The sequence below is a fragment of the Lycorma delicatula genome, chromosome 1, assembly GCF_047948215.1.
Source record: "Lycorma delicatula isolate Av1 chromosome 1, ASM4794821v1, whole genome shotgun sequence".
NCBI classification, from domain to species: domain Eukaryota; kingdom Metazoa; phylum Arthropoda; class Insecta; order Hemiptera; family Fulgoridae; genus Lycorma; species Lycorma delicatula.
In genome coordinates, this window is record NC_134455.1 from 88,171,017 (window position 1) to 88,193,618 (window position 22,602).

General features: G+C 30.9%; 2 protein-coding genes across 2 annotated transcripts in view; both read right to left on the bottom strand.

Moving 5' to 3' along the window:
- The window catches only part of Unc-115a (actin binding LIM protein Uncoordinated 115a), a 430,063-nt gene extending 426,702 nt beyond the window's left edge, over positions 1-3,361 (bottom strand). The window contains exon 1 of the mRNA XM_075357657.1: positions 3,209-3,361. Coding sequence (XP_075213772.1) covers positions 3,209-3,212 — 4 coding nt within the window. The 5' untranslated portion in view covers positions 3,213-3,361. The remainder of the gene's footprint in view (positions 1-3,208) is intronic.
- A 6,055-nt stretch (positions 3,362-9,416) lies between these two features.
- The window catches only part of LOC142319995 (DNA-directed RNA polymerase II subunit RPB2-like), a 109,888-nt gene continuing 96,702 nt past the window's right edge, over positions 9,417-22,602 (bottom strand). The window contains exons 19-21 of the mRNA XM_075357678.1: positions 18,858-19,132; positions 14,459-14,654; positions 9,417-10,164 (exon numbers count right to left, since the gene is read on the bottom strand). Coding sequence (XP_075213793.1) covers positions 10,051-10,164; positions 14,459-14,654; positions 18,858-19,132 — 585 coding nt within the window. The 3' untranslated portion in view covers positions 9,417-10,050. The remainder of the gene's footprint in view (positions 10,165-14,458; positions 14,655-18,857; positions 19,133-22,602) is intronic.

Below are 22,602 nucleotides of genomic sequence, written 5' to 3' on the forward strand. Positions count from 1 at the left end.
TAATTTTTATTTTTTATAAAACTGGGTAAACTCTATCCCTTACAACTACAACTTAACTTGATTAATTTGTTATAATTTGAATTTTCTAGTAATTCAATGTTTACTCATTGGTCCATTATTCCTAATTATGTATATAGTAAAGCATTCAAATTTTTTCTACTAAATTCAAAATGAAATTTTGGTCAAGTGTAATAAAGTCTGCACAATATATTAAAATGAAGGATTTCTCCAAGGTCATATCTAACTCCTATACTTCACACCAAAATTAAATAATGCTAAGTGACCACAGAATTAACAGCAAAAATAATATAAGAAAATACATCAGCTGATTTAATAAATATAATACAACTTAACAACAATCTATGCAAATTAGAATTCATATGTTTTAAACACCACGATCCCAATGAAACTGACTGTTTTAGTGATGCAAAAAAAATTATTTACTAATAAACTCTAGTATAATGTAAACTTCTGTAGCATTATCTATATTATATGAAATAATAATTAAATACTAAGTACTGCTAATAAATACTAATTGAAGCCTTCAACTGCCTAATATTCATGATATTTATGTACATAAAGTTTAAGAAATTTTAAAAACTCCTTACACCTTTTACTGTGTATGAGAAAAAAGCAAATTTATAAAAAATGTTAAAATGGTTTCTAAGAACAATTACAATATTTTATAAACATGATTTCATAGCAGACCAACTAAATATTAATTTCAGTGTTTTATTTTAATAATAAAATAAAATATAATCAAAAAGATTGAACAAGATTATTAAAATAAATAACATTTGGTTAGAGATTTTATAAAGAAGGTTTTATCAAAAATGCAAAACAATAAGTGGATTATAATAACTACAACAGATTGATGTAAACATCAATATCTATTTGGAAACCTTTAATGAATAAAACTAATATTAAAGAATATATATTGAATAAAAGGAAAATGTTAATGAATGAGGTCGACTCTTAAGACATTTTTTGTCAGACCTGAAAAAATATCGATACTTAAAAAAACCCAATGTTTTTATAGAAAAAACAGAACAGTAATAATTGACCAGATCTTTTTGACATACTGCTTAACGACATATTTTTGATGTGAAGCACCTGAAAAAGAAACTTTTATTTAAATTCACACAATAATAAAGAAAGCTGACCAATACTAACAGTTTCTCAGAAACTGAAGCTTAATAGTATGTCAATTTTTTATTATTTTTACAGGAAAACTAATGAAAAACTAATAATTTTTTTAGATGAATGGAATGTTAAAAAAATATGTCAATGTATTTACAGGAGTGAATAGTACTAATGACAAGCTGTTTGAATTTTTAATTATTAAAATTAAGTTGGCTAAATAAACTGCTAAATATGTTAATTGACTTTTAATCCTATTTTGTTTTTTTATATGTAAACAAACCAAACTAAAACAGTGATAAAATATTTCATCTTGCAGCTTTTGTACCCAAAGAAATTTCTTCAAGTGAACAAATGTAAAGTAAACTAAAACAAACAATAAATAGAAATTGAGAAACCAACCTGGAAACAGGAAACAAGTTAGTTACTTCAACCAATTGTGTACTGGAGATGTATCAAACAATAGCCTAAATAGTAGTTAGTTCTCTAAACATTTGTTAACTTAAGTATTGTTTAATCTTTATAAGAAAATTTACACTAAGTTCAGAATAAATTCAACAACATTATGAAATAAAAATCTGTATAGTTAATTAATTTAATCAAAGAAAATTACATCTAATTAAGAACAAATTAATAAAATGTAGTAAATAAATGAAAAATGTAGTAACTAATCAAAAATACACAAACTTATTACAAAAAAAGAAAAAAAAAGGATAAAAATGTTTTGTAAATTATTTTTTATTAAGATTGTACAGTATTTATGTATTGCAAATTATGCAGGAAATATAATCTGAATACTTGAAGATAAATTTAAACACCAGAGATAACATTTTACAAACTTTTGAGGATGGAAGGGCAGCTATTATGCTAGATACCTGATCAATTGTTGTAATCTTGTTAAAACATAAAATGTTTATGATTTGTTGTGATCTAGAAATCAATTTGCAGTAATGTTATTATATTAATTTCCTACAGAATGATAGATCAACTAGGAAAGAATTATGGTTTTCTATTATAATTTTAATAAAACATAAATCGTAAATGGTTATTGAAAAAATGTGTTAAGTACTACAACAGATTTATATCCACAAGCACACACGCTGATGTCTTTCATTCAGATTTCTATGCAATAAAATAAAAACACATTAGAGTAAAGAAAATGGAATTACACTATATATTCATTTAATGCAGACAAATTCATTTATGAACATAAAATAAAAAGTAACGTATTTAAACGCCAAAAACTATCATATTACTAACTTTTCACACTGTATTTATTTTTATGTTAACATAGTTCACCCAAGTAAATAGCTGAATTCACAGCTTCTACAAAAATCTTTGTACTGTATCCAAATATTAATTCAATTTATCTTATAAATGATACACATCTTTATATCATTTTAGATATATAATTAACGAAAATGACAAGAAGAAAGAGGATATTCTATAATTAAACTGGCAATAATATTATTTTTAGTAGGCTATCGAACTACTGAACTTAAAATAGGTACAACATTCCTTCCACACTCTACATCCAAAAAGTACAGCAGAATTTACTGTTGCCTATTTATTCACAACGCCCTGCAGAACAAATAAATAAAAGAAAAAAAAAATTAAGTCACAATTAGTTTCTTAATACAATTATGGAATCACTAGCGAACATAAAAATATATTGATTAATAATACAATTTTAGTGATCGCAAAACGAAATATTGTAATTTTATGGCTTTATTCAAAATAAAATTAATTATATCAAAGGTCAAAGACAGTAGGTTATTTGAAGTTTAACCGTTGTAATAAGCGATTGCTGATTAGTTACACAAACAAACCCTTTAGCGATAAGGACTGCCTCAGAAAGATGTTAAGGTTTGTGAATATAAAAAGTAACCTAACAGAAAATGTTGAAAAACCTTATAACCAACGTCTAGAGTTAATATTAACAATATGAGAAATAAAGAAAAAACAGTCCCATTAGTTCATAAATAATCTTAAATTTTATACTGAAAAAAATCTTTATGCAACTAAAAGCTCTTAGATGCAAGACTGCCGGTGTATAGTAAACACTTACCCATTATGAGAAATGAAGATCGTTACAAAAACCCTGAAAGTATATACCGATAACCAGCGTAATTTTAAGTCTAACCCAACACACACTTCATTAAAAATATTCCAAAAATTATACAAACAAAAATAAAAATCGGAGGCGACAGTCACAGTACTGAAATAACGGGGGAGGGGCAACCGCGGCTACTGAAATTGTAACATAAGGTCAAATTGAGTCTAGGATAGTGTAAGAATCTTACAAAAAAATTCTGATAAAAACAATAAAACGAGTAATTTAAAAAAGCGACAGATAGTTATATAAAAACATTAATAAAATTATAATTTAATGCATCATTTTTCGGTCTTAAATAAAAATTAATCAATTTAGTCAAATTAATGATAGAAGCTCATAAGATAGACAGTGAAACCTATGTTTCATATGCATAAGTAACGTTAACAAACATTACCCGCCTTTTTTAAAATTGATTCTAGAACCGTGCAGCGACTACTAATTTATTTTCGTTTAAAATCATACTTGACTTTTTAAACTATCGATTTCTTTTTCTCTTAATGAATTTCACTGTTAAGCAATTTTTTAATAAAAATATATTCTATTTACTTAAAACCTTATGACCTAACATTAACAAATGGGGAGTGGATGCTAGCAAAAATTTTGTTCAAATCATTTTGTTTACATCAGAATGAAATTTTATGGTTAATATAACTATGTAATAATAGTACATAAAAAGTCTATAAATAATAGCATCTAAAAGTCTGTTGTATGACTACCATAGGTTATCTTAACTTCCTCTGAAAGTCTGTTGTAAGACTACCATAGGTCATCTTAATTTCCTATCCTGAAACACTGACTTAGTGTCTAGAAAATATATCCACTATTTTTATGAAAATGGAGACACATAACTGTCTTGATTAATATGTGGAAAATTCTAATTTAAAATTTCAACAATTCTTTTTCAAAAAAAAAAATTCTAATTTTTGGGAAGGGGAGGCAGTAAAAATTTAAAGTTGAAGTTCCATAGACAAGATACCTTGTCTAGCTCCCTTTCAATTAAAAGTAATTAGAATATACTCAGAAATTTACTTTTAAAAAAGTATTCATTTTCCAGTAAACAAACTCAGTAGTATCACAGATTCAGGCCAACTCACCACTATATATATGTAGATGAATATATATATATATATCATCATTTCAGCCGTTATCTATCCACTGTAGGATGAAGGCTAGTCAACACATTTCCAAGTAATACCATCTTGTGATCTGCCAATTTGGTCCAATGTACTAGATATCATCAATTCAACTCCAACAAGCCTTTAATCTTTTTCATGGGAGTTTAACATCTAGTGGTACCCATTCAAGTAATAATTTAGTCCATCTGCCATTAGTTCTTGCTACATGGCTTGCCCAGTACCACTTTAATCCTTTAACTTTCAAGACAATATTGTGTACATTCATCAGTTCTCTGATTCATTTACAGATCTTCTTATCCTGTCTGGTAACTCCAAGCATACATTGTTCTATTTTCTTTGTGCTACCCACAGCTTCTGTAATGATTGAATGGTTTATGTCCAAATTTTGTCTCCATAGGTAAGGACTGGAGGGATACAATGATCAAAAAACTTTCTTTTTAAAGCATAAGAGAGTTTTTGAAAATGAAGTTAAATCTCCAGAATGTCTGCCACCCAAGCTTAACTTTTTGTTCAACTTCTTCGATTGTATTGTCCTCAGTTGATACCCGTTGACCAAGATATGAGAAAAAATCAAATATAAACAGAATTTTTGTTCCTGAGCATCTACGGTTGATAGGACTGGGCCTGTGCTTATATTATGCTTGAGTGAAGTCATTAGGAGTGGGGAGAACTGGCCATTCCACACTCCCAACCAATTTGTCAGTAACACTCACGATTTTGGAGCAGTAGGTGCACCCCTTCACTGCACAAAGCATAATTATAAAATTTCTTGCTCGTGAAGGAGTTCAAGCGACGGAGATTTTCTGGAGATTAACTGCACAGTTTGGGAACCAAACATTGTCAAGGACTCATGTTTGCCTGGCATAAAGGGTTCAAGGAAGTACGAGAATGAGTGGAAAATCAGGAACACGATCGCTGTCCTCAGACGAGCATTACAGACGAAAACATTTGCGCGGTTGGAGACACTTTTGAAGATGATCGATGGGTGATAGTATCCGAGTATCCGAGAGTGGGCCACTTAAAGAAGCTCTAGGAGGGCAACGATTTGAAGATGACGAGGGTGTGTTGGGATTTGTGTACAATTGGCTCCTGACGCAACCAGCTTCATTCTACAATGCTGCAATAAAAACACCTTCCTTCTCTCTGGGAAAAAATGTACTTTTAAAGTAGGAAACTATGTAGAAAATAAATTGTATTTGCCTTTTATTTTTCAGTATATAAATCTTTTTTAAAAATAAAATCCCATTTATATTTGATTTACTCTCATATATGTAATGATCTACCTGTTTGAGTCCTTCTCCAGAAACAAAAATCTTTCTTTTTTCAGCAAAGTTGTTGAACATGACCTGGAATTTTTTTTAAGGTTAATCCTTAGACCATAGAGTTCACCAGCCACCTGCATTTCCTCTGGATCTTGCAGGAAGAGAACTATATCATCTGCAAATCTCAGGTAGTTCAGAAATGCACCATTTATTTGTATGCCCTCTTCTTCCTGTTTCAGCTTTCTAAATACCTCCTCGAGACAGGCTTAGAACAGCATGGTGATACAATGTCACCTTGTCATACACCTTTTTGTATTTTTATCTCTACTTTATGTTTGTAGAGATGCATCTGAAGTTTTCAGGACTTTCATAACCTATTCTATTCGTGAATATAATTGTTGGATATTTTTCTGTATGTGCACGCGAGTGGTATGTGTTTGTACAGTGTGGTGAGTTCTCCCACTCCCTTGTTCATGTGTACTGCACGCTCAGTTGGGTTTGTGAAGTGGACATGGTGTGTCAAGCTAATACAATAAAAATGTCATAATTTTTAGTTACAATCAAACTGTGTCATTTTATTATAGAGTCCACTTACTTATTCATTTTATTACCAGCATCCAATAATGGAAAGAATTTATGTAAACATATGTTCTAAAATGCTTCGTTTGTAAATTAGGGCTACTGAAAGATTACATTTGGATTTCAGCTACCCCAGTGGAATGAGGTTATACTGAAATTTTTAGAACCTTAATTAAAGAGCAGAATTAATGATAGTGAACAAGATAGCAAACAAGATAGTGATGAGCCACTGGCGTAGTAGGAAAGCATGTTGAATAGTCATTTCCAATGACACTAAATGGTTAGTAGAGGATCGTCCTTATCAGAAACCACACTGTTCTGGAGATAAAAGGTCATGTCTCTCCAAATACCATGCAAATCTGTGTTCACATTCTCCCCATTATTTTGCATAAGACGCTTGTCAAGGAGATAGGGTAATAACTTGAGGGGCTTGCTTTGTCCTTACCAGTTTTAAGTACTGGTATGACAATGGCTTCAGACCAGATGGGTGGGAAGACTTGTGCAGAGAACAAACCATTATAAATGTTCAGTAGGCATTGGTTGCAACGCCGAATGAGGAAGGTGTGACAGCATACAGAGATGAATGTTGTCAAGTTCAGGGGAGGTGTCACGTGAGTTTTTAAGTGCATGTGACACTTCATTCATTTGACACAAGTGAATGAGAATGAGCATTTAATTCAACAACTGAAACACCAATGTTCAATGATAACCTTTTCATCTGTATCTTCTACCTCTGAAATTCGTTACTATATGATGAAGTGAAAGACACTGAGTGGAAAGAATTTGCTAAGGTATTTGCCACTGCAGAAAATGATGAGAAAAGTTCCCCTTCATGAAGAAGCCTAAGAATAGATTGTGATGGTGATCCGCAAATTGCACGTATCTTTTTCCACACAGTAGATATAGGAGTAGTGCATGAGATGGTGTCCATGTATTTCCTCCATGACTTCCTCCTAGTGTCGAAGAATACCAAACAACATACCACTCTAGCCTTATAGTACAAATCTAGATTTTCATTTGTGGGCCTGCGGTTAAATTTACACAGTGCCTGCCGTCATCTGATAATAGTGTTTTGGCAATCATATGTCCACCAAGGAATGGAAGGACGTCTAGGATTTCCTGATGTTCTAAGGTTCAAATCCTAGTAAAGGCCTAGGTAAAAGGCCTAGGATTTACTAGTAAATCTTAGTAATTTTATATGGATTTGAGAACTAGATCATGAATACTGGTGTTCTTTGGTGGTTGGGTTTCAATTAACCACACATCTCAGAAATGGTTGACCTGAGACTGTAAGAGACTACCCTCACATTTACACATACTACCCTTTACATTTACACATATTATCCTCTGAAGTAATATCTTAGAGTGGTTCTGGAGGCTAAACAGAACAAAGAAAGAAATATAAACCACCTAGTACAGAATATTGAGATAAGATGTATCTTACCTAATTTTACAATGAAAAGACTTTCACAGGATCTCACATCTAATTGTAATGATCTAATGATTGTAATTAAAATCATTATCATAACTCACTTGTATCAAGTTCTGACCAAACAAATATAATGTTATTTTGTTCACAACAAAATACTTATTTTTATTTTATTAAGAACTCACCTAAACAGAGGAAACAGGTCATTTACATTTAAAAAAAGTGGGAAAACACATATTTGCTCCCTTTTTGTATATTCAATTCTTTGAACAGAAAATCAAACATAAAATAAGCATGGATATCTATCATTAACGTATTGTTAATGAGACCTGTGTGAGGAGAAAACAGAGTGGAAATTGAAGAAGTGGAACTGAAAAATTGAAGAAATGCAGTCAACTCTGAATGTCGCTAGTTTTGTGCTAAATAACATGGACATTTTTGGAGACAAAAAAAGAAAGTTCCTTTTCTTTTTATTTTTTAAGTCAATGATATTGGGTTCTTGATAACTTTTATCCAGCCATTGTTGTATTCCATTTGATATCCCCAACCATCACTTTTCTTTTACCAAATTCCTCAGTATAGTCCAACCAATTACTGTTAAATCGATAAAATATCACAATATCATATCATTTAAAATTGTAATAAGCATCCAATATGAATTAAATTTCTACGAGAGCTCAAAATTTGTTGTTAAAACAAATTTTAACAACAAAATAGATATCTCACTACCGTTTAGTAACAGTTGTTGAAATGCAGGTAGAACACTCATCCTTAAATTTTTTTAGAACCTTCATAAGATCTTAAATTATGGTTCAATGGTTTAATTCACTATTATTTATCAAATTATTAAATGATTCACTTTCAAAATAATGGAACTTTTTCTTGCAAAGGATCTTTTGAAGCACATTAGTAACACTTCTCTGGAATTATCCATAATGAAGTTGTTAATGGCATCTGTCTTTAAAATGTTAAGAAACTCTCTTAAGTATGTAAGTGAGTATATATTCTATCTATATTATACATTTTTTTTCATTTAACATGTTTTGTCAAATTTTCTGCATTTGCAAATTTCTTATTCAAGTGTGCTAGAAATCTTGGTTTTGATGTTCTATGTGTAAAATTTGCAAAGTTTGATTTTGTCATGTAATATGCTTGTATGTGTTTCTTGTATCTGTGAATGGATGTGCATCTATTCTATCCAATGTAGTAGGTCACTGCTAGAGTCACAGCTGTTTTAATTGTTTAATTTGTGTAGTTCTAGATTACTGTTTTGATCAGTGTGTGTTTTAAAGGTATTCTGAATAATATTTTGTTATTTTGAAAGGAAAATAATACCCTTCTTTTGAAGATGTTGACAACTTTGTTTAAGTGTCGGTTGTTGTATATTGTAACTATTATGTATATATTTGTATCATTAAGTGTGTTTTTGATTTTGTTCTGTATTTTATGTAGCTGACAAACATGCATGTATCAGACATTGTAATGTGTAAGAAAGCTACATGTTTGTGCTATATGGTGTGGTTAGATGTGTTGCAGATAAGTATGTCATTTGTTAATAGTTTTCTATAAATTTTGAAGATAAGTATATTTCTTATCTGTTTTGGATACGGTGAAGTGAAAAAGTTGACTGATTTTTTTTTTATGGTTTTATTCTACAGTGAAATATAATTAGGATGTAATCTGTTGATGGATGTAAGGATTGTGTGACATCATCTTATGTTTCGTTAGTATGCAGATATGTTAACAGTGATGCCACTTATATGCAGTCAGTGCCAGTACTAATTTATTTCAACATAGCAAATTTTATTATTTGTCTAAAACAAAAAATGTCAAACCTTTTTATCTCTGTTTTTCTTACTAACTATGTTTTACAATAACATAGTATGATATTAATATTTTAAAGCTGAATACTGTATACTCAACTTCAAATCTACTGACTGTAAACAAAAATATCTTCTATTTCTCATGTGTTTAGATAAAATAAAACAGATCTAGTTTTGTGTTAAACCATTACGGTAGCTACCGTAACAGGGTTACCAAAGCAATCTTATGAGTAACATACTTACTTAACTTTGCTGGTTACATTATATAAAATTTTACATTTAAATCACTACATGTCAAACTGTTGGAATTTATATAATTAGAAGTACTACAGAAATTTTTACAAGGGAAAAGAAATATTTTTATTAAGTGAATTTGGTCATTAGCAGTTAATAATAAATTTCGTTTTATACTATGTTGCAATATGATATAGTAAGCAAAAAAATGTTAAAACGATTTGTTACAGAGAATTATTTTAAAAATATTGTATAATGAATAACTTAATTACAACTTAATAAAAATGCATATAACAAATGGTAAAAAAAAAATACAAAAAACATTGAATAATTACATTTTAACAAATTGATTCGTAATTTTATATAATAAACGGGGTGCAATATTCATTGCCATCAGTTCTTGTAACAATAACTTAGCAGCATATGGCAATCTTACTTGAGATATCTGAAACAAGAATTATTATATTATAAAAACATTTCAAATGAAGCTACTTTGACAACTTATCTATATTATTATTATAGTAGAAGATGAAGGGATCCATGGAGTTGGTTTGATAAGGTTCCAACTAAAATTTTAATTTTTTTCAAATTTTGAGTTTTAAGTTTCATTTAAATGTAATAAAAACAAATAATGAACCAATTAGTATGAATCCTGTTTTATAATTTTGTATGCTTATATTATATCCACCATTTCAGATTGTCATAACTTGCCTAATTTTTATGACATTGGGTTTTTGCAGTTGGAAACTTGTGACTTTCCCAAAACAGTTTTAGGTGAGTTACAAGGTTGTAATAGCAGTTGTAACTATATCAAAGTTTAGAATCTATTTTTCTGTTGTAGGTTTTGTAAGACTCATATCTTGAGTGCAAGTACAAGTGTTTATCAATGTATTAACACATTCCAGAAAATTAATGAAATTCTTCTTATAAGATAAAATAAAATTCACAGTGTCGCAAAAACAAAATTAATATTTTTTAATATCAGTGAAAAAATTTTTTTATAATATAATTATAAGTCAACATTGAACCCAAATTAGTTATGACAAAAGAAAAATTAATCTTATACAACAAATAAAAAAATTCTTTAAACAAGTGGTTATTAAATTATAGTACTTATAATAAAAGCAAGACTTATATTTTTTACACAAAAATTATAAAATTCTTTTACAACATTTATTACTCATTATCGAGTAGCGTTGCTAGCGCCCCCTCTGCAAGTATGACAACTTGACTGAGAGGCAGCAACGCTACCTCTATAATCTTTAAAATAGGGTTTTTGACACCTTCTGTACCTTCAAATTCATTTTATTAAGTAAATAAGAATGATTTTGGATATATGAATTGTGTTTAAGAATCCTGAATAAAACCTTAATCTTATGCACAAAACAGTTTTTCAATTAGCATTCTTTTTTTTTTTGGAGCACATAAAAGTCCCACAGTAACTACTCTAAAAATATTCACACTTCAGAAATGGTCCAAACAAGATCAGCTGCTCCTGATTGGTCAAGAACAACTCAGAAACAAGATTTTTTAATGAATTACTAATTTTCATTATGAAATTATTGTGTATTATTATTATTATGTATTTAAGCTTGACACATTCAGCCAAGCTTAAACTTTCTTTCGATCATTTTCCTTAGATGCTTCAATCTCTTTTGACAGATGGGTCAAGTATGACCAAAGTCCTGTGTATTTATGATTGTAAATAAGTTGAGTAACACTGTGGGTTACTTGGTCGATTCCAAATTTTCCATAGGGATCCCATTTTAACACAAGATATAATATTGGTTTTATTCTACAATCAATTCTATAGGATGAATTCAGTAAGATACAAAACACTATTTAGAATATGACTTAAAAATCAGTGGATATACATTTTGTTCATCACATCTCTTTTGTTGAGATCTAATATATAAATGGTTTGCAAAAAAACATTAGCTCACCATAAATATATGTAGGCATAGAGTTGTATGTAAAAAAAATGCCTTATATTGAAGTATAAAAGAAACTTCATATAGTAGGAAAATGGTCGAATGAAATTTTAAGCTTGACAGAGTGTGTTTTGATTTCATTTTCTGCAAAGAGCTGAAGCTGGAATTATCCATAGAGTTTCATGTACATAAAGTTATTCCTAAATAATCTTTTTTGTAAAAAAAAGAATGATCACTAATTTTGAAAATAAATTGGGAGACAAATTTCTGTTTTGAAAAAGCGTGGTTGTATGCGTAAACAGTGTTCACTATAAATATTAAATAAATCATGAAAAATACTTGACGGGATATGTTTTGATTTCCATTTTTGCATAGAGTTGGAGATGGAATTTTCCCTAGAGTTTCATGTAGAATTAATAGAAATGGCTTATACTGAAATGAAAAAGAAACTTTATATAGAAGGCAACTTATTGAATGAAAGTTTAATCCCTAAAGTAGTTTAAATTTACATCACCTATGACAAAAACAAAATTAATCTTACATAATGACCAAAAAATTATTTTAACATACCGAAGTCATTAAATATGTAGTACATATAACATAAATGAAAATATCTAATCAAATTTACATTAAAAATATTTTATATATATTGAATAGTCACGGATTCAATAGATTTGTTATTTTTAGAAAAAGAATCAAAACAGCACTTGAAATTCTATTTTGTGGAACACAAGATTTGGCCTGCGTCGTTAAATGTTTTATATCATTCTCTTCTTCTACTACATCTAACATTTTTCTAAACCAACTTGCTATGTGTTTTCCACTTCATCCTGATATTTCCTCTGACTAGATTGCACAATATACAGTTTTAGTAACACTATAATAAACTATTAAATTGTTCAGAATAAGTTTTTGAGTATAAAAAAATTAACTTATATTTGCTTGAGGGCAACTAATTTTGTTTTGTAAATCAAAAAGTAAGAAAGGTTCATCAATCTCTTATCTTTTTGACAGTCCTGTCTCATTTCTTGTTTTTCATTCAAGTCAATTTGGTATTTCTTTTCAAACTCAGATGATACTGATTTGATTTGTTAGCTATTTTTATCATTTGCAAATATCATATCTTTCAGACTTTGGACATGAAAATCAGACTGAATTCGATAATGAAAATTTTGTATTATATGGACTTCTTTACTGTAGCAAATTTTTCAGTGAGCATTTCTCAGAAGAGAGATTGTATAGTTTTACAATATTCAAATAATAACTGAGATACGTTCTAGAAGTAGAAGATCTGCAGAAATATGATTCAACTACCAGAAATCTTTAAATGTAGTCACAAACAAAATCAGGATCTCCTGAAAGTTTTTGTACACTATTATCTCTTTTATCTCAATAAGGTGTGCTAGTTATAACATCTTTTTGTGAATGAGTTGTATAAAATGGTTTCTGGGGAATAGATAAAGTTCCAAGATAGCACTTCCACATACTTAACATCAGTATCATCAGCAAAAGTATTTTTATTGTATGAGTTTAAACTGCTTTCTGAGTTGTGATTCAAAGACAAGTAAATTATTATCAAATTATATAATTAATATAACCATAAAACTGCACATATCTACACATAATGCTTTACAATAACAAAACGTCTAGTAAACAATAAAAAAATTTACTTGTAATGGCAGGATGTAACAACCTGATTCGACAAGATTGTAACTGCAATTGAAACTCTGTTGTAAGTAATTAAATATTTTAACTGCAGTTGGAAGTATGTAATTTCCATAATAACTCTTTTATTACTTACCAGAATGCAGTACAAATTAGCTGAGTGATAAAACAGACTATTTTAAATTCATAAAAAGTGTAACTCATTTTTTAAAATGAGTTACACTTGTTATCTTGTCAAACCAAGCCCATGAATTGTTTAAAAGCAAAGAGAATTATAACATTATTAAATTATATTATTTGTTGTAACACACTGATATGTTATGTTATGTTATATTGTATTATTCTTACATAATATAAACAATAAAAATCAAAAAATTAGATGGGACAAAAACTACAAGAAGACAGATGCAAGACTTATTGAAAAAAAAATCATCTGGCACAAAGGCAATTTGATTAGATAGCTTAATTAGTGCAATTATTTTAAATACCTAGCTTATAAGTAATTCTTTTATATTCTGAACTGTTCTTTTTCCGTTCACATATTCACAATTCATTTCAACTCTTTAACATTAGTCGTTCAGCATTTTCTTGTGTTAATTTAAATTAAGAATCAGTTATAGTTTTCTAAATTAATGAGAGTAATTAATGGTTAAATTTACTCTTTACTTCTGACTTGATTACTGCAATCAGCACTTGAAATTTGTCCACTATCTTTCTTCAATATGGGTTTGTCATTAAGAATGTAGAGGGAAGAATGTCATTTAATGCAGTGGGTTTAAATTAATGTAGAGGGTTATTCTTGGTTTATTTAAGTATTTTTATCTACAGAAATGTGTAAAACAGCTTTTATTATTAATTGAGGATAGTATTACGACAAATTATCAAAATAAAAATCTGGAGGTCCACAGGTTTAAATCCCGATCAGGCATGGCATTTTTCATATGCTACAAAATTCTATTTCCATATCCCATGCATAAGCTTTTGTGGCGATATCATCAATGCAAAAAAAATTATAAAATGTGTACTACTTATATATTTTTATTGTAATTTCAAAAATTTGTAAATCACTAATTCATGATTTATTTGTATCACTTTAGACGAATAATTTTCTTTTACATAATAAAAAGTAACCATAATAAATACCTGTGTTTTATTTTTACATCCTTTGCATTCAAATGTATTATTTTGTAAATTAGCATTAGCTATCAGTCCACAAAAGTTGCATACATGTATTCTATATGGGTCAGAAACTTCAAATAAACGTTCCCGAAGAAACTGAGCGGCTCCATGTGCGATCTGACAATCACGTTCCATTTCACCAAACAATTGACCACCATCTCTGTACAATATAATTCCATAACATATTTTAAGAATGATAAATCTTTTAGTATATCAACATAAAAATGTGGTTACAAATAAAGTTTTGCTAAAATATAATTGAAATGAATTGGAGAAGAAAATTATGCTCAAAAACCATTAAGAGAATTTTTACTTACTATCAAAAGCCTCATAGCCATTTTGATTGGTAACTAACCATCACTAGTAGCCACTTCAGAAAAAGAATAAATAAATAAAATCACTCTCCATAAAAAACGATGGTGCATGGGTTTATTTGTTTGTTGTACGTGATCACATTTTTATTTTAGCTGCTATTGGTGCAGAGTGGACCAATGGTGGTGTACTGAGCGAATGTGCACAGCAACTCCTTCCTGCTAGAAGCACTCCATTGTCAACTAATTTACAGATTATTTAATTTAATTTCTAAGGAAGATTATTTTTATTTATATTTTATACATGTTTTTTCATTTATTTATTATTATCTATTAATAAAATAAAGGGATTATTTAGCAGTAAAAAAATGAATTCTTTATTTAACGGAAGAGAGTTATTGATGTGCATCCAGCTAGCGCATCACATAGACCACTCTGTGCCAATAGCAGCAGCTGGACTGGCTACTAACACAACCACACATGAACACACACAAGACTAAATGAAGAAGACAAAGAACTTGATAACAGGGAACAGGGAGTTCCCTGTTATCAATATGGCTAGCGTTAAACAGTATATTTTAAATAAAAACTATTAAATTCTATATTTACTCACTCCTTAAGCCTATTTTAAATATAAAAAACCAAAATGTTCAGAAAAATATTCTTTACACAGTAATATTTGTTTTCTTAAGATATTTATGTAAAATAATTAATATTTTCACGAACATGAGGATATGAAAGTATCGAGGGTCTAGGGGGCAGAGGCCCCTAGCTAGACGGTCAGGAGAGTGAAGTGAGCCTTGACTGGCTGCAAATAAATGGGAAAAGGTTAGCAGTACTGTCTTTCTAAGTTTAGTAAAGTTTAGATTTTGGTAATTGAGCTCTATTCAATTTCTAAATTTTGTAAGGAAATTAAAGTGTGTTAAAATTGAATTTTATAAGAGGTGAATCTGTTTTTCAAAATTTATACAGGCTAGGAATACATTAACTGAATTTGATAATATCTTTTAAGTAAACTTACTTACTTACTTTGTGATAGAAAAGATATACATAATTTAATTTTATTAGTTATATTTGAAACTAATAAAAATGTAGTACTACTAATCTGTAGTACAATCTAATCTATAAACTAGTAATAAATCTTTTGGAGAAAGTTGGTGTAGAAATGTTAGTGTATTAATTGTTTATAATTATGTCAGGAAATTTCAGTTATCAGCAGTGGTAGCGGTGGTGGCGGCGACGACGACAACAATAATGCCCTGAGGTAGATAATCCCCATGTTCGGAACACAACACCCACATTCCACGTCCAGAGCAGCAACAGCTGTACTTGTGTACAATACATGTAGCTGGCTAACGGAGCTCCGAGTGTTCTTCTCAAAGATGCAATTTTTCGGCCGAATTACATCTATAGGCCGATTATTAAGGAATGGATTTTGCGGCCACCTGCAGATACAAAAATTTTAATGATTAAGGAAATGGATTGATACCACCTTTAGAATGGTCACGGTTGAAGTGATTGCAGGTGTAATGGAGGCCTTTCACTGTCCACATGTCCCCCACGATGACAAGCATGTAGTTAACGTACCCATGTATTTCGGTGCATGGGAGCCCTGAAAACCTCGGTGTGTAAGGGGCCTGGAATCAGTGCAAAGACTGTGCATCTGCTCTCTGCCAAGACATATGCCAGTTCCACCGGAGTACCAGAACAGACTTCCAGAGTTGGTAGCCCTGGAGTGGGGGTATACCCCGGCAGCTAGCCTAACTACAGAAGGGATTAAATGACATGCAACTTGAACAAACAACAAACGTGGCAGAGGGTTCACGTAAACACCCTCGTTTAGAACATGCCGTTTTGCCTGAGGTGAAATGGAGAAGGAGTGTGGAATCTTGTTGAATAAAAGTTGAGGCTAGAAAGAGCTTGCAAAGAGCTTTTTTCAAGAGCAACGTGCCGAAACTAAAGTATTTGGTTATTACAAGGGAATATGGTAATTTCTCAAGAGTGAGTCTCTTTCTCATTGCTCGAGAAATCTGCTGGAGGCCTTGTTAAGGAAATAAGGAAAACCTTTAATGGACTTTATGTGGAGACTGTAAATGATGCTCAGTCCCAGAAGATCCTAGGGCTCAAGAATATTGGAGATTTTGTTGTACGCGTCGATCCCCACGGTATGCTCAACACCTCAAGGGGTGTTGTGGTCTGTTGGGATCTCCTAAATTGTACGGAGCAAGCAGTTGTTGAAGAATTAGTACCTCAGGGAGTAATAGAGTGTTTCAGATTGAACATGAGAAGGAACGGCAAGGTCCTACCTTCAGCCTCTTATGTCTCACTTTTAACCGGCCAACTTTGCCGGAGAAGGTAAGAGCAGGAATTCATCGATTGGATGTGTGGGCATTTGTCAAATATGCGTGTGTGGTGATGAGGTGCATGAAGGAGAGCCATGTAAGGAGCCTCCTACATGTGTAAATTGCAAAGGACAGCAGGCATGTAGATCCAGAAACTGTCCTGTCTACAAAGACGAAGTAGCTGTGCAGGAAGTAAAAACCCTGCAGAAAATCAGCTACCTTGAAGCTAAAAAGATAGTAAACACCCGCAAACCTAGAGCAACAACAACTTATGCTAAGGCTGCAGCTGCTGTTCCTGCTCCTGATCCAGTTGCTGTCGATGAAAGTCAGCTTATCAACAAACTTGCGCCCACTTTGGCTAGCATGATTGAAAGGATTATCGAAAACAAAATGAAGCCTTTCAGTAGTAAAAAACCTGTCAACTACATTATAGAAGAGAGATCCTACTCGTAAGATGTGCAGCCAACATATGGGCTTTACCTGCCCATATAAATAAATAACAAACTTTTTAACAACCATCCTTTGGTTGCATTATATGAACATTGTGCTACCTATTCCAGACCAGCCAGAATTAGGTACCACGAATAAACAAGAAAATATGAAAATGTTATTCCAGAGACATTAGCAATTTCTACGAGAGAAATACCGCCATGGCTTTTGCCAGTGGTAAATACAAGGTTGGATCTCCCTCAGGAAGAAATAAAAAAGAAGCCAGCAGTGATCATCCAACAGGAATTTTGACCCTGATGGTGATACTTATCTCTTCTTGAAGAATGTGACAAGGGCTAATAACCTTAGCAGTCAATGCCCGTAAAAATTGATATAAAAAAAATAATAATAATATTGGTGTTGGAATTACACAACACTAAGATGTAGACAGTTTGTTCTTTACATTAACAGAAGATATTCAGAAACTTTACTTATTGGGGAGAAATGCAGCATGAAAAAAATGGTCATGAAGAAAAGAGATCAAGGAGTAGTGGTGAGACTGAAAATTAATATGAGGCCATCTGTCAAAAGTTGGAGTTAGGTGGGAATCATGTAATTAATGTTTAGATTATAACATAGAGGGAAAAATGGTAAAAGATTTTTTTTTAGTTTTGTTACAGGATCAATGTTCTCTCTGAAACACATGTGGAGATGGATGACATATCCAGGTGAGGCAGATTTTTCCTTGATTTTTACTGGCCTGACTATCGGAGTCTCTAGTCAGGGTAGGCCAAGGAAGATGAACTTTTGGTTTTCATATATAATTTAGGAAATTTTGTAAAATTTATTAATGTTGGAGGGCTGTTTTATTAAGATGGACATTAAGAGACGGGTGATATGTACATAATTAACAACTAAATTCAAAAAATGAATTATAAAAATTAATATTAAATCCAGATTCAAATAATAATCAAAACAAAAAGAGTAGGCATTACATTTTATTGCCCATTTACCCATGGGAAGAAGATGAATCCGAATAGGAAATAGATTTTTAATTATGTGGATTTGAATTGAGGACTAATGTTAATTGGTGATCTCACTTGCTCTAAAATACATATCCGCTGTATTTATTTTAGCAATTTACAGAATTTATTCTTTTACATCTAACAGGATAAATATTTACCCCCAAAAAAAAAACAAAAAAAAACAAAAAATAGAAAAATTGACTTTGCGTTGTATAATTTATATATATATACTATTTTAATATAAAAATATATTTACATAGCTTTTCCTTCCACAGGCTGTCGAACAAGGATTTGAACAGGACCACGTGCTCTCGAGTGAATTTTGTCATCCACCATGTGTTTAAGACGCTGATAATATATAGGCCCAATAAATACTTGGGTATTAATTTTACGCCCTGTGTGTCCATTATACATGACTTCATTACCTTTCAGTTGGTATCCATACTCTTGCAGTAAAGCTGAGATCTTCTGTATATTTACAGCATCATTGAATGGTGTTGCATCACCTATCTCACCTCTATTGGCAGAAACCTAAAACACCCATATACATCAACAAAAAAGCCAGAAATCTACCTAAAACTACAATCTGCTTCAAATTAAAATGAATTATAAAAGATATACCACATAAGGCATATGATTATAATGCACTGTAATCAGTAAAAAGAATTATGGTGCATTATTTTATCAATAAAAATAAAAATAGCAATATCTCTTTTACAAGCAAGTTCCATCAACCTCTTATTTTTAATAAATTATTGAAATTATTATTTATAAAAATTGTAAATTGGGTTTCTGATATATTAATGAATAATAAATAAAATTATATTTTTAAAACATAATTTATTTAATAAGTTCCTTTTAGCAGGAAACATGAGCCATCCAGTACTTTGGTGACTCATGAATGTGAATTCAATATCACATTAATATACTCTAGAGTATTTTTCACTCTGCAAGACAGAATATCTCTGAAAAAGTTATAGCATATGTGTTTTCAATATCATTCATACATGATTAATTGAAAACAACTTTCATTATAATCTGACATGATAACTACATTAAATTAGAGCATATATAAAAATACATATCTGTTCTCAGGTTAAAAAAAAAATTTTTAATTAAATTATGCTTTACGTAAAAAAGGAAAATTACATAATTAATTTGTATTTGTTAGATATATGCAAACATGTAAAAAGCAACCAAGGAGTGATAATAGCAAGCTGCAGAAGAATGATATTTTCTGAACTAAAATGTTTGATTTTTAAAGTTTCAACATTGCAAACAACTGAAAAATCAGTTTCTACCATTTAAAAGAGTTATATTGAAGATGTGTTCAGTAATCTGCTTCCTTCAGTGGTAGTTGGGTCCCCACTACAGCGTGGCCTCCAGAGCCCTGCAGTGTCGAGTCGGCATTGGTCATCCTTTGCCGGCGTGGCTGAGGTGGTTCTTCCCGAGTGATCCCATGCTAGGCTGGCTACTGCTGCTGAGTCCGCCAGCCAGGATGATTGAAGCCTGGTGAGCTGGAGTGGGAAGATAGCGTCCGCATCCAGTGGCTCCCTTGGTGGGCCGCCCAGGCCTGCTGCTCTGGCAGGGATGTTGGCATCTGCCAGGAGGTCCCACATTGAGGTGGCCAGGGAACTTCTTCTATCTTCTTCCAACTTCTTTTTCTTGGTGTTCTCCAGGTGGTGTTCGATGATGAATGAAAATTAATTTTCGCACACGCTCTTTTATTGGATCCTGGGAGTAGTGGGGCCACAGTGCCGCTATGGTGGGAGAACTGCATGATGGTAGTGACACTTGTATTAGCGCGTACGTTTACTGTGCGCCAGCTCACATCTGAGTTGCTACTGTATTCGTTCGCTAATATTAAATTAGGTATATATGTGGTAATAGTTTTTAATTTAATTTATTTATTTTATAAATAACATTTTGATGAAGAGATTGAAAAAAGTACTGATTTAGATAAAAAACAAAACTGAAAAAATTAATTTTAATAAATGATCAGTAACAATTATTTAATAAATAAACATTTGAGGAGAGTTCATAATAAATCTTCTCATTTAGAAAGAAATTCTTTCAACCATGCATTTTCTGAATTCTTAATTTTATTTAAAAAAAAAAAATGTTCTCTCTGTTAGTATAAATTTATTTGAAAATGGATCTGCTTAAATGTGTTTAAATATTCTAAACAAAAAAAAGAAATAATACATAAATCTGCTCTCTAAGTTCAGATAGGTAAACATAAATGTTAAACAAGAAAATTACTAGTTCATATATATTTCATTTATTCACTTACATTTTTTTTAATGGCCAACATAACATTTCTGTATCTTTAACGGAAGTGAATCAGTCAGTTACCCCTACCAGACATGGATTTTGCACTAAGCTTCACACCTCATGGCCTGACTATAAGTGCTCTTAGGCCAATTCCCATCTTCTTCTCAACATGACCAATAATGTTTCTTTGAAAACATTTAAACCAAAAAAGGAGGACAACTATACAAATTTAAATTGAAAGTCAACATTTCAACTACAAAAATTTAATATAATGATAAATTCACTTTGATTTTTCATAAAAAATCCCTTCTTGTTAATGTATAACAATATACATTGTTATATATATTAAATAAAAAAGAATACAATGAAGATCATGAATAATAAAAACAAAAAATTAAAACTTTTTATTATACAATGAAAATCACAGATAAAAACAAAAAATTGAAACTTTTCATTATCATTGCATACATCTTTAACTTGAAGAAATCTAACATTAGGACTGCAGAAATTTTTTGTATCATTAGCAGAAGATGGTTTAGTATGTTGAATACTCATTGGAATGATACGGACTCAAGTGTGCTATTATTTTACTGCTTTGTGATGCAAAATAACAGGATAGTAGATATTGATGAAAAACATTATTAACCATTCCTTTTACTTTTACTTCAGCGCTCAAAATTTAAACTGTAGGGTATAGGTATATCTGTTATTGGCAGAATTACACATGGCAAGGCGCTGAACCAAGAAATTTTCTGAAATAAGATTTAGTTTATTTTTCTACAAAATAACTGCTGTAAATGTGAATTTTAAAATATTTAAAAGATTCTAAGTCTGATAAATACACTATATTAGACTGAACTAATCAAATAAGTTAAAATTGAACTTAAATTACTGTGTCAGTATTTGTGTAAACATTCTAACATTGTTTACATCAATGCGTAAAGTAGGTTTTAATCCAATAATGTTTTTGTTATTATTTTTGTCTGCTGCGGTTGCAAAGTTTCATAAAAGCAATTTCTATTTAACCCAACCTAGTCTTAACTGTTTTTGTTTTAATGTTGTCAAAGTTCCTAGAAGTCTAATTTTCTTTGTCTGCGATCACGTCATTTCCTCAACTTGTTCGTATTCAGCAATTATTTTATCAGACTTACGTAACTCTTTTAATGGTCTGCTTGCTTATAAAAATAATCTTTGTTATGTTCTTTCGTACCCAAACTTCCCGTTTATGCTAATCGTTCTCACACTAATACTAGCACACTACCTCTTGTTTTTTACACACACACTCTTCTGTCCATTGCCTAGTTTGTTTCTCCCTCTTCTCATCACGCCACTTTTTTAGTTAGAGTGGACCTAACTTTCACGATGTGTGGTTGCCTGCGATTCGCTTTCACGTTTCTCTCTCTCGTATAGTTTGGCTATTCTCATCGCCTTTGTGCACTCATAACTTGTTCGTACTAGAAGCGTTGTTTTTATGTGTTACACTATCAATATTGGACTTATACTTATTTCGATCTTACAGAAGTAAGTTACTGAAAATAAGTCACGTTTTCTTCCTCGTTTTAGTGTGGTAATACTTGGTCGCCATATTGTCTTGTTGTACTCTGTTGAAAGTGGTTCAGTTACTACAAACCAGCCAAATTTATCGAAGCATGATCTTCCAAACTGGTTATTACAAATTTGTGATGCTCCGTATTATTCAATTTCTAGTAACAAAGTGTTATCTCTGT